General features: G+C 30.5%; 1 protein-coding gene across 1 annotated transcript in view; it reads right to left on the reverse strand.

Moving 5' to 3' along the window:
• LOC139900400 (protein PLANT CADMIUM RESISTANCE 2-like) overlaps positions 1-13,949 on the reverse strand; it is a 161,861-nt gene extending 147,912 nt beyond the window's left edge. Inside the window, exons 1-2 of the mRNA XM_071883174.1 lie at positions 13,832-13,949; positions 13,617-13,688 (exon numbers count right to left, since the gene is read on the reverse strand). Coding sequence (XP_071739275.1) covers positions 13,617-13,688; positions 13,832-13,949 — 190 coding nt within the window. The remainder of the gene's footprint in view (positions 1-13,616; positions 13,689-13,831) is intronic.
• Between the last annotated feature and the right edge of the window lie 348 nt (positions 13,950-14,297).

Here is a 14,297-nt window from a genome sequence, read left to right on the forward strand (position 1 = left end):
TCACCATAGGCACTCTATATGCAGTAATGATCGAGTTCTCTATACAGGGTTGAGGTTGATTCTACAATATTATATATAGTTTGAGTTGTGATCGAGTCTGAGACGTATACGGGTCACGACACGTATTAATTAATTCGAATATTATATATTAAACTATACGTAAATTATTGAATTTCTAATTGTGGACTATCAACTGTGGACTACCAATATTGGACAATTAAAATGAATTAAAATATTGACTATAACATATGAAACTAAACAATTCTTCAAGTTTTCCACTTGATTTCATTCTAAACTTCATTTGTATCTTGACAATTCTAATCTGCGTTCAAACCTTTCATGATTCTTGAAAACACCTCAATCGAGAGGATGAACCAACCGCACTTCATCTACGGAAGAAAAGATTGATGCATATAGTTATGCACTTGAAAAACTCTCAAAAACTGAGTAAACGTTTAACACATAGCTGTGCTAATTTCTTTAGTGTTATTATCACCCAAAATAACTTTGCAGTTCTTCTTCAAAATAGCCAATTTTGTCACAGCTCCAGCAAGACAACTTTGACTTTTCGTACGAAACAACCTTATTATAACGTTGATACATACGCGTGCTCTTTTATTGTCACCAGAGAACCTTTCATATTCCACCATGTTACCATCAACATTTAATCATCTAAAAACACAATTCTCCTGAAACCACCTCGGATTAATAACCGATGATCCAGATATCATAGCATTAAATGCAGAGGAAACAGAAAAATGATAGGTGGTCTAAACGGCCAAAAGTTGATGATAAAGAAAGGAGTGTTAGGAACGCTCGATAGAAAATTGGGTATTGAAAAAAATAGATTGAGCTACCCATGAAGGAGACCAAGGACAAATACAAGGACCATACCCTATATTCAAAGAATCCAGATAATTCTGGATCTGTTGAAATCTTTAGAGAATATCTTGCTCCGAAGTCATGTTAAAATCTTGCAGAAAATCTTTCTCCATCAACCATTGAACTTAGAAATTCCAAAATATCATCATCTATATCTTCGATATTTCTGAGGATATTTTCATAAATATTCTCGTCCGAAATTATATACCTCTTCGTGCTTCCTGTGTATCATTATATTGGAAACATTCAATAGAAAATTTAGTACCGAAAATCAGATTATGCGAACCTATGAAAGAAGCCGTAGACAAATCACAAAGAATAAGTTTGACTTCAAAGAATCTAAATGATTCAATGTCTAATGAAATCTTTAGCGAATACCTTGCATCTGACTCCAAACTCTTGCGGACAGATTTTCTTCACCATCCTTCGATATTAGAAATTCCAAGATATCGTCGTATCTTTCATTATAAATATCCTCCATATTTCTGAACATATTTCATAACTATTTTTATCTGAAATCATTAATCTCATCATGATATCAGTGTCACATCATATAGAAACTGTTAGTTTCTATATTCTGTAAACTTTCGAGCTTAAAATATGAATGTTATTGAAGTAATATTGGGAACTGATGCATGAGTTACTATAATATAATGACACTTGATCAACGTGATTATATTACAGTAATACATGCTGAGTTTCTAATAAAACGTGATGATTCACAGTACCATCATCATGTGCCATGTTACACGACTCTTACATTCTATCCCATCTCCAAGCATATTAAGAACATATCTTCTTGATAGTTCTATCTTTTCGAATATTCTGGTAATTTAACAAATCAAGATCGTGCCATTACGATTTCCTTCTTAGAACATTAACTGTGTTCATCCAAAACTTTATACCTATGAATTCTGGACCATTATTCGCTTGACATGGAGTCGGGAAGAGGAGACAAAAGTATGGAACTCTTGAATATAAAAGAAAATATAAAGCTCGACAATAACACATAAATTACAAACCGTGTATATCAATATTTATCGCAACATAAAGACACGGGAGAATTAATAAAACTATAACCTTAAGGTAATAGTAGAAGGAAATAAAATCCTCTGGTGGTAGATGAAAGATAAGAATGACAGATATGAAGGATAAGAGTATATCAAGAATCAAAACGGGATGGAGCATATCGATGAATGCTTTAAAGTATGCATCAAAGGAGAAAGAATAGAAGGTGTGAGTTGTAAGGAAACGACGAGGGTGTATTTATAGTCAAAAATTCGACAGAGCAATCAAAACTGATGACCGCATTTAAAGAGGATCCTAATTCCCTTGATTACAGAAGAATCAAATCTTATTACGAAGATTTTTCTCCAAATCTCTTAAACTTAGAAATCAATCCTATATACGTCAAAAGATATGACGAAACTTAATTTTCTCATTTCACTCTTTTGTGATAGTTTCATTCGTACTCTTCGAATAATCGAATTATTTTATCTTTATTACTCAATGGTAATAAAACTCTATTTATCAACTCATGTTCGTCATGAAAACAATTCTATTGTTAGCCATGACCACCTCACTCAAATTTCGGGACGAAATTTCTTTAATGGGTAGGTACTGTAGTGACCCGGAAAATTTCGACTAATTTTGAATCAAACTCTCAATACGATTTAATATTTTTGACACGATAAGCAAAGTCTGTAAAGTTGAGTCTCAAAATTTTTGAACTGTTTCATATATTCAATTGACCTTCGACCATTCTCGACGATTCACGAACAATTTATTTGTAAGTAAATATGTAATTAAATATATATACATATATATAAATGTAAGTATATATGATAATTTAAAATAATAACATAGGATTAAACATGTGAATCAAAAAGGTAAGATAAGTGATAAAATAATTATGTTGTAATTTAAAATGAATCTATGTATAATGACATATGAGATCTATGTATAATTATTATATATATTATAATATATATATAATTAAATAATAAAGAATCAATAAAAATTTATTACATAATATATTATATGATTATTAAATATTACATAATTAATAATATATTATTAACAATGAAAATATAGTTAATTTAAAAATATGGAATTATTATGAACACTTTTATCCGGCACTGATGAACAACGGAGTAAAATATTTTATCCTTGTTAAAACTGTCGGTAACTAAATAATAATTCAATGGCTGCTGAACTGTTCTCCACTATACCCATTCACGTTTTTTTTTCTATCATGATCCATGAATATTATTATATGTAATAATGTTACTATATGTATATGTGGACATGAGTGAATTAAACAAAAACCATTTGTCCAGTTCCATCCGTGATTGAGGGAATTGATAGTATGATTGCATTGTTTTAATTATCAACCAATCATCACTCAATCCATATTCTTTCTGTTTACTGTTTTTGGTTGAGTTGTTTTGAGTTTCCACTATCTAAATATATTCATATATACACAACGAAAATATGAACCAAAACTAATATCAATTTCTATTAGCATCTAACTATAATCACCTTCTTCTTCATGTACAATTCACCAACACCATTTTGAACTCTATCAATTTCTTCTCTGTTATATGATCAACACAACCTTTCTTCACTATCACCCTATCATCACTTTAACACACAAATTCGTTTATTTTGTTTACAATACGAATGAAGTTCCCAACGGTCCTCACAATAACTTGTGTCATTGCTATAATGAACCTCCATTTATATATCTGTACATCATATGCACAGCCACAATCACAAGTCAGATATAACTCCGCTTGATCAAGGAGGTTTGTGATTAAATTTTTATAATGATAACTGTTACTTCTATTATGCACGTTGATATTACAATACCCTCTACGATTTCATCAAGTGAAGGTTCGAAGTCGAATCCCAAACCAAACCATCACCCATCAGTTTCATTGATGCTAAACCTAATTCTGTTCAGCCTATTACTCGACGAGAACCCAAAATGCTACTATCGGGTTATGTTAACAAAGACCCAAAACAACCTAGCTACCATCAAAACTCAAAACCATATTTGTTTATTTTCTTCCTTCATATGTTGTGATCATCACCCATCTAAAAGTCACTTGCAACCACCACCTTTGGCAATCGTCACCCAACCATCGTGAGTCAACCGTCACCCACACCACCTTCAACTGTAAATCACCACTCTCGCCGCCATTTTACTGCTACATTATTACTGTTACTGCAGTCTTCGAACAAACCCACCATAACCAGAACACCACCCTACAAACTGTTACATTCTCGTTAATATTCCTGTCACCTTCGGACACCCTTGGTTACTACTATAACTAATTGAACACCACCACTACTTGTTCAATTAAACTGCTACATGCTACATTTCTATGGCTGCTGCAGCTATTTATTCCTGATTAAACACTCCGTTACCAGTTGAAATACTACCCTTTTTATAAGAGTTTCATTTATCGATATATTATAATTATAATGGTGGTGGAACACCTTATGGTTATACTTAATTAATATTTCCATTCATACAAGTATCATTATTTAAATATCTCGTGAGCTGTCCTCTATGATTTCGATATTGGAAGATGATGCGAGGATGACATCTTGATAATGATGTGATGCTATTTCTGTTTCCTAATTATCTGTCGATAGGAATCTCATGGCAGACAAAAGGGAATCACTTAAAAGAGACGTTTCATTTTTTTTTTAAGTTACGATGCACCTACCGTTCTTGTGGCATTTATGCAGTCAGTAATTCCTTCTAACTTAAATACAATTGGGCCAATTGAAGGTTGATGAATTAGTTCATTGATGGGCCAGGATTGAAGATGTTGTTGGGCTGCTGCTATGCAGTTGGTTTTGTAGATCGTTTGAAGACCCCATTCATGTTATTTGTGAAACGTACTTATGTATAATGATAATTGATGCTAGATAGTTAAGGTGAGGGTAGATAGATAAGCTTATAATAATGGTTAGCATATGAAAAGTGATGATTAGGGTTTAATGATGTTGATAAGAGAATATTGGCCGACATTTTCAATACATAAAACCCCACATGACTATTGTTGAAAAAGGAAAGCAGTTGAATAATAGAATGCCAATTGGGACTACATATTTATTTATTATCAGGCTAGTATAAGTTGTGCAGTTAGGGCCGTGATCCTATGAACTTCTACTAGTAGACCGTATAATTTTTTTCTGATTGCAATGGGGATTGAGCTGTGGGCCAGAGTGATTATGGGCCGATTATAATGCTTTTAAGGAGTCTCGATTTATGATATCAAAACTTTGATAACATGGTGATGATAATCGCAAGGTAATAGTTGATGATGATAATGGGTATGATGATGATTTTAGATTTAAGGAACAACGATGAAGATTATGATTATGAAGATGATTATGAATCATAATATTGAGATGATGAAGTTAGGATATGATAATAATAAAGAGGTTATTTGAATGGGTTTTAAAAAAGAAAAATAATAGTTAAAAGAAATTAATCTGTGAGTACTTCAGAAAAATGAAACAGCTTAGATGGATAAGGGTGTGTTTGTTAAGCGAGAGGTCGTGGGTTCGAGCCCGGGCGATGGCATTTTATTTTTAGGAGCTTGTTTCTTCAAAGGTTGCATTCTAAATTTTACTAATATTATTATTATCATTATCATTATTATTATTATTATTATTATTATTATTATTATTATTATTATTATTATTATTATTATTATTATTATTATTATTATTATTAGTAAAAGTATGATTTTTATAGATATTATAGTTATTATTATTATTATTATTACTATTATTATTATCATTATCATTTTTATCAAAAATATCATTAATACTAAGAATTTTCATTTTCATTAAAGTTATCATTATTACTAAAATTATCATCTAAGATTATTATTATTATCAATATTAGTATTATTATTATCATTATTATTATTATTTTCATATTAACAATATTATTATTACAAACTAAATATATAAGGTATATATAATTTAATATATATATATAAATTTATTTGATTACAATTATGTGTGTTAATATATATAAATAATTGATATAGGTTCGTGAATCCGAGGCCAACCCTGCACTTGTTCTAATAACGTTATATGTATTTTTACTACAAAATACAGTATGGTGAGTTTCATTTGCCCTTTTTACTCTTTATATTTTTGGGCTGAGAATACATGCAAATGTTTTATTAACTGTTTTACAATATTTATATGCGTGAGTTTCATTTGCCTTTTTTACTCTTTATATTTTTGGGCTGAGAATACATGCAAATGTTTTATTAACTGTTTTACAATATTTATATGCGTGAGTTTCATTTGCCCTTTTTACTCTTTATATTTTTGGGCTGAGAATACATGCAAATATTTTATTAACTGTTTTACAATATTTATATGCGTGAGTTTCATTTGCCCTTTTTACTCTTTATATTTTTGGGCTGAGAATACATGCAAATGTTTTATTAACTGTTTTACAATATTTATATGCGTGAGTTTCATTTGCCCTTTTTACTCTTTATATTTTTGGGCTGAGAATACATGCAAATGTTTTATTAACTGTTTTACAATATTTATATGCGTGAGTTTCATTTGCTCCCTTTTTAAATGCTTTTGCAATATATATTTTTGGGACTGAGAATACATGCGTTGTTTTTATAACTGTTTTACGAAATAGACACAAGTAATCAAAACTACATTATATGGTTGAATTATCGAAATTGAATATGCCCCTTTTTATTAAGTCTGGTAATCTAAGAATTAGGGAACAGACACCCTAATTGACGCGAACTCTAAAGATAGATCTATCGGGCCCAACAAGCCCCATCCAAAGTACCGGATGCTTTAGTACTTCGAAATTTATATCATGTCCGAAGGAAGATCCCGGAATGATGGGGATATTCTTATATGTATATTGTGAATGTCAGTTACCAGGTGTTCAATCCATATGAATGATAATTTTGTCTCTATGCATGGGACGTATGTTTATGAGAAATGGAAATATGAAATCTTGTGGTCTATTAAAAAGATGGAAATGTTTATTTATGTTAAACTAATGAACTCACCAACCTTTTGGTTGACACTTGAAAACATGTTTATTCTCAGGTACGAAAGAAATCTTCCGCTGTGCATTTGCTCATTTTAGAAACATTACTTGGAGTCATTCATGGCATATTTCAAAAGATGTTGCATTCGAGTCGTCGAGTTCATCAAGATTATTATTAAGTCAATTATAGTTGGATATATTCTGAAATGGTATACATGCCATCAATTTTCGTTGTAAAGAAAGATTGTCTTTTAAAATTGAATGCAATGTTTGTAAAATGTATCATATAGAGGTCAAATACCTCGCGACGTAATCAACTGTTATGAATCGTTTATAATCGATATGGACTTCGTCCGGATGGATTAGGACGGGTCTTTTCAGGTTAGGTCATAGTGTATCACAATCCTAATGCTCGAGATCGACATACAAAAGTTTATCAAAAGTCATTTCAAAAAGTCATTTTTGACAATAGTTCAATAAAACAAGACGTACCTTGTATAAGGATTCATTTACTCGGTTGGTAATATTCAAAAATACATTTTATCAATCTCGTAAACAAGTTGTTTAAATCTTAATTACAGATTTAAAAGCAATTTCAATTAACGTCAATCATAATTCAGTTGATCATATCTTTTAATTCGTTCATCGAAACTATTCGATATCTAAATGAAAAGTTATTGATTTTTCGCCAGCTTTTCAAAAACATGTATATCATATACCTTTTACCAGTAATATATGTATTTAATTCGTGATTCATTATAAACTGTTTAGCGACGAAATTTAGCATACAAGCATGTATAAATATATATACTCGAGCACTAGAAATGGATACACTATTAAAAGATAAAATATAAATGCTTACGTATCAATATTGTGATTCAATATTTCAGAAAAGTACGTAGACGTAACGGAGATGATAAACACTAGGTTTGATTCACAAATATACCCCCGAATATTACCCATAACCTCCTTGACAATAACCCATAATTTCCTTAGCTCTAGCTTGCTCGAAAACCCGTTTCGAAATCATTTGGACATCACTCTGTCGTGATATTTTATATATATTATTATTTTTGTATCGTAAAAATAATAATACTAATACTATTAATAATAAGATTAATAATAATAATCTTAATATTAATAATAATAATAATAATAATAATAATAATAATAATAATAATAATAATAATAATAATAATAATAATAATAATAATAATTATAATAATAATTATAATAATAATTATAAATAATAAATTAAATAAATAACATAAGTAATACGGAGTAATATAAAGAGTGTGAGAAAACTGAACCAGAAGTCGAGCAATTTATAGCACCTTTCCTGAAAAAGCACCCCATGCGATCGCATGGAATTTGTGCTTCAGGGCCATGCGATTGCATGGCACCCTGGGACAGTTCACAATCTTTTAACTTTTAGCTTGTCGACATATTATTTAATTATATATAATATATATAATTTATATAATTAATTATATATTATATTAAATTCACGTGCATAGTTGACTTGTAATTTTTGTTCCGATAAGTTGTACGTCGTCACTCGACTTATGTCCCGGTTCCGGTTTTTCGAGTGTCCCTTCGTACGCTGAGAAAACTAGTACCTTACGTTTCGTGAATCGTACCTTTATCAAAATATAGTCTTAAATTATCCATAAACTATACCACTCGAAATATAACTTATACGTTTGAGTATTTTGGTCATTTACTTCTATAAATCATCGTCTCGCTATTTGTTAATATATATATAATAACAATTCATTTTATGACCAAGTTTATATTTTATTGTATTGTTAAATATATATTTTCAACATTAATAAACACGTTTTAAAATACATCTCGAAAGTTATTCATATATCTAATTCCAACAGTTAATATTCCTTATTTATTGTATGTGTTATTTAAACAAATACACTTAATTAATCAATTCTATTATATCGAAAAAAAAAGTTCTAGCATGTTTAAAACAAAATCAATTGAATATTATGCAGTTTAGTTCTCCATTAATTTTTATCCAACTTTCATTATCTAACACTTTATCATTTATTCCGAATACCGTTAAAAAAAGGAATGATTTCTAAAATCAGTGTGGACCTCACAACAGAGACCCGTAACAATATCATAATCATTAAGAGACTCAATAAATATCTTTTAATTCAATCGTTTGGCATAATCTTTTAATTCCGTAGTTAAATATATCAATCAGGTAATCAAACCAATAAGTTTAATGCACAGTATCATATACTCAACACTTAGTTACGTTTTCAAGTTATAGTATATATATATGTATCTATTTATATATAATTGTTCGCGAATCGTTGAGAACACTCGAAGGGTAATTGAATAGTTCAAAATTTTGAGATTTAACTTCATAGACTTTGCTTATCGTGTTGAAAACGTTTAATCATACAAGATTAAGTTTAAATTTGGTCAGAAATTTCCGGGTCATCACAATAAAGTTAAAGATAAGTCCACTAGGTAAATTGGGAGGTATAAAAGCAGACTTGTAGCAAAGGGGTACTAGCAAAGGGGTACATTCAAACTAAGGGTATTGATTCTGATAAAACCTTTTCGCAAGTTGTGAAAAGTGTGCAGACTTGTTAAGTCATTGTATGGCCTGAAACATGCACTTAAAAATGGAATGAGAGGTTGCCTAAATTTTGGCATGAAATTGGTTTTATACAAAGTAAAAGTAACTTCTCTTTGTATACTCTTAGTAGAGGAAATACCTTTCTTATTCTAGTGGTTTATGTGGACGATATTGTGTTAACTAGTAATTCTTTAGATGAAATTAATTATGTGAAATGTGTGTTAAGTACAAAGTTTATGATTAAAGATCTTGCTAAACTAAAATACTTTTTAGGTATTGAAGTGGTTGAAATTAGTTTAGGTCTATGACTTTCTCAAAGAAATTATTTTTTGGAATTACTTCAAGAATTTGGTTTCCTGGGCTGTAAACCTTTGAATACACTTATTGAAATAAATGTGTAAAGATACAAGCTAATAATAATATTCTTAAGAATATCTATGTTTATTAGAAACTTGTAGGAAAGTTGATTTATATAACTGACACTAGACCAGACATTAGTTTTGCAGTACATGCCTTGAGCCAGTTTATGCATGCTTCTAATGTTTCACATTTAAAGCTTGATTTTAGAGTTTCGATGTACTTAATGAATTGTCCATGTAAAGGTATTAACTACACCAAAGGTATAGAATTTAATATTATTTTCTTTCTGATTCTGACCGAGAAAGAATCTCCCGCGGGAATTCTATAACAGGGTTCTATGTGTTTTTGGAACTTCGTTTGATCACCTAGAAAAGTAAAAAAGCAGTAAACAGTTTCTAGATCCTCTGAAGAAGAAGAAGAGTATAGAGCTTTGGTTGCTGTCACATGTTAGTTGGTTTGGATCGTAAATCTGTTTCTTGAATTAAAAATTTCTAGTTTGTTGGTTGTTAGTTTATTTTGTGATTGTACTCATGCAATGCAAATTGCTTTTAATCTTGTACATTATGAAAGGACTAAACACTTTGATTTGGATTCACATGCTAATAGAGATATGGTCAATTGTGGTTTTATGAAAATAATGAAATTTGATTCAGATTTAAATGGAGCAGATTATTTACCAAAGGATTGTCTACAACTCAACATAACCTCTTTTGAGATAAATTAACTTTGTATAAAATGTATGGAAGCTACGATTGTGGAGGAGTGTTGAAAAGTCATATTGATTATCTTAGTCTTATTATACTTTCATTGTTGATTCATTTGGATTTTATTGTTAATTCATTTGGATTTTTATAGTGTAGGTTTGGACAAAGTTGTTCAAAGGTGAGACATTGGCTTTGGATGGTGATTGCACCTAGAGGTGCACAAACCGGATAAAAAACCGGATTCGGACACACACAAAAACCGGATTTTTTTGGCTGAATTTTCAAGATCCGGTTCCGGATCTTGGCGTCGGACTTTTTTCTGGAATCGGATTTTTTCGGTTCTCGACCGGATTTTTTAAAAATTTTTTTCGGAATAGGATTCGATTTTTCCGGTTATATTTTCAAATTTCAATGATTCAATTTTTTTCAACTTTTGAAATTTGAACAACAATAATATAATAAATATAAACAAAAGTTATAACGCTAAACAATATAAATAATATAAATAATAACACTTTTATTCGAACGATAAAATTATAATTTATACAAAAGTTAATACATTTCGAGCTTCGGCATGGCCATCACCCGATAATGTATTAAGACTAAAGTATACCAAGCTTCGGCATTGTCATCACCCGTTATACTGTAGTCGTCAAATTAGTCAAATAAGTTTTGTTGTTGTCGACGAGCATTCCTTCATTCGTATTCTTGAAATTCGGGGTCATCAATTAGAGCCATTAAAACTCGTTGGTTATTTGCTTCATGATCTTCCTCCAACACAATTGTTTCATACTCACCTTTTTCCAATTCGTTGTCTGTATTCTCTTCGGTTGATGTAGGTGATAATCCCTCTTGATTTTCTTCCATCTCTATAACTTCTTCAACGTCATTATCTAATGAACATTCTGATGACGTTTGATCTTGTATCCTATCTACCCCGTCCAAATAATCCTTCAAAGATACACATACTTTCACGGCTTCGGGGGGTAAGTCTTGACCTTCTATCCGATATAATTCAACCACTTAAAGAAAAGGCCGATTCGGAAGCTATGGTTGAAGCTTGAATGACAAATAAGTCACGAGCCATAATGGATAATATTGGATATGTGTCTTCTTTTGATTGCCACCATTTCAAAATATCAAGGTTGTGAAATTCATGTTCATCACGAAAGAGTAGTGCAATGTTTGTCATCTTATAATTTCCCAATTCGCTTGTGGGTGCCGATGTTCGTGCACGCTTGGTAGCGTCTTCACGTACTAAGTTAAAAAAGACTTATATTGAGGTTTCGGGCCCTTCGAGAAGATGATGAGGTCGCCCTTTGGTCAAAAATTTGGGTTTGCTTGTCGACCATATTTTGTTGCATAAATACCAAACATTCTCTCAAAAACGTCATTAAATTCGTGTACTTGGTTATTTAGATAGTTGGGTTGGTTTTCTTCGAGACCATGTACACAATCAAAGTTGCTATATATCGTTGTCATCAATCGTTCGACCCATTAAAATTTAACCGTGGATCAAGTGTGGCCGCACATAAAAATACCTTAGGTATCGCTCCAAAATATTTTTTTAGTTTTTTTACTTATATGAAAAATGGCTTGTCTAAAAATAATATTATTTGACTTTGCAAATTCGCATATTTTTTCGTCATTATATAAAATTTTTGTAAAACTAGTACGCTAGTTGGGTAATAAACACCAGATAATTTTGTCGTTGCCTCTTTAAAAACTTGTAAAAAACTTGTTAATGATTCCAATCATCCCATTCTTGGGGTGAAATTGGTTCCGAAAATCCATTTCTAAGTAGTCTATTATTAAAACCAATTAACGTATCTTTTTGTCGTAAAATATTTTCGAACATTAAACAAGTAGAATTCCATCTAGTATTATTATCAAAATAAGGTCCTAACCAAGTGCCATTACAATTTTTAACGAACTTTTTATAGTTATGATGTCGTTGATTGCTCGTACGATAAATCGTTACTAATAATCTTCTAAATATACTTTTTTAATCGCTACAAAAAGCTAAAAAATCGTGAATTTCCAAGTTTATAATATGAGCAACACAACATGTATGAATAAATGCACCATCTAAAATCGGTTTAATTGCTAGTTTTAACATATCAATTGCCGCATCATTATCAGACGCATTATCTAGCGAAATTGTAAAAACTTTATCCATTAAATTATATTCTTCTAAAGTGTCTTGCAGCTTTTCTTATATTAGTACCGTTATGCGCATAAGCAAATATTTTAATATCGATAACCCATTTCATTAAAAGCCACGAATCGGGTTGAAACCAATGAGCGGTAACGGCTAAATAAGAATTTGCCGTTCCATGTGGTGCGCTCCAAACATCACAAGTTATAGAAACACAATATTTATATGTTCGAAAACCTTCAATTATATCAATTTTAGCTTTTTTCCTTAATTTAAATGCGTCACGTCTTAAGGTAGAACGACTTACATTGCTATATCGCGGTTGTAGTCGATTTCGAATTAGCTCCGTAAGCTTTGAATTGTTGAAGTGGTTGAAAGGAAGCGCTTGTTGGATGACAAACCTTGTGTTGAAAGGAAGCGCTTGTTGGATTGTTGAAGTGGTTGATCTTGTGTTGCCATCCACTTATAAATTTCTTCAAATTGTGATGTATTTAACAAATGAAAGTTATGAGTTGATCACCAAACTCTTATATTGAAATTTACTAGAGGATAGTAATTGTTGATCAAAGGATGATGATTTTATATTAATCGAAAGCTTTGTTTCTAAACTTCAGACACTGATACCATGTAAAATCTTGAACTAATTTGCTATTGGATTAAATTTAAAGAGACTATATATACTAATCCTATTAATTAGGCCAATCAAATTTGATAAAGAATTTTAATACAATATTTCAAGATAAATATTAGGTCAATATAATTAACTATTAATCTCTAAGAGATGTATCATGTATGCATTCTCTCTTAATTAAATATATTTTCTAGAAGATGGACACTTACAAGTAGTTCCTTTGTCTGCTATTTCAGCAATTTGCCCAAAAGGAATGCATGGACACCAACAAGTTAGACAACCTATAAGAACGAATAATTACAAAACAATTAATATGACAAAAGTTATTATTTTTTGTTCACTACTAGACTTTATACTAACATTTATATATTATATATACTTGATCAATATATAGACTAAGGGAAGTACTAAGAAGTTAGCTTACAATTAGAGACATCAGAAAAGCAATCGCAAAGCCCGCTAGACCAGTGACCGTCAAAGATCATGTTATGTGACGGTGGTTGTGGTGGTGGTGGTGGTACTAATGGTGGTCTATTGTACATGGTGGATTATACTCGGACATATTTTGAATTGAAAGTTAATTGGATTATTGCTAACTTAAACTGGTTGTGATTAAGGTTAAAGTTTAACGACTACTATTATTTATTGACACTAAGAAGGCGTTGGTAAAGTCAAAATACATAATAAGATTTCTTAAATAATCATATCATACGTGCATCACTATCACTATATAAGTAGATATTAACAAACGTACTGTTGTGGTTTGTTTATTAATGAAACTTTTATAACTTATATATCAATCAATATCAATCCAACTTAAACCATAGTACATAATGCTTTATATATGTAACAAATATTATTGGAGACAATAGTATTAAAATAAACAATCG

This window comes from Rutidosis leptorrhynchoides, chromosome 3 (assembly GCF_046630445.1).
Source record: "Rutidosis leptorrhynchoides isolate AG116_Rl617_1_P2 chromosome 3, CSIRO_AGI_Rlap_v1, whole genome shotgun sequence".
Lineage (NCBI taxonomy): Eukaryota > Viridiplantae > Streptophyta > Magnoliopsida > Asterales > Asteraceae > Rutidosis > Rutidosis leptorrhynchoides.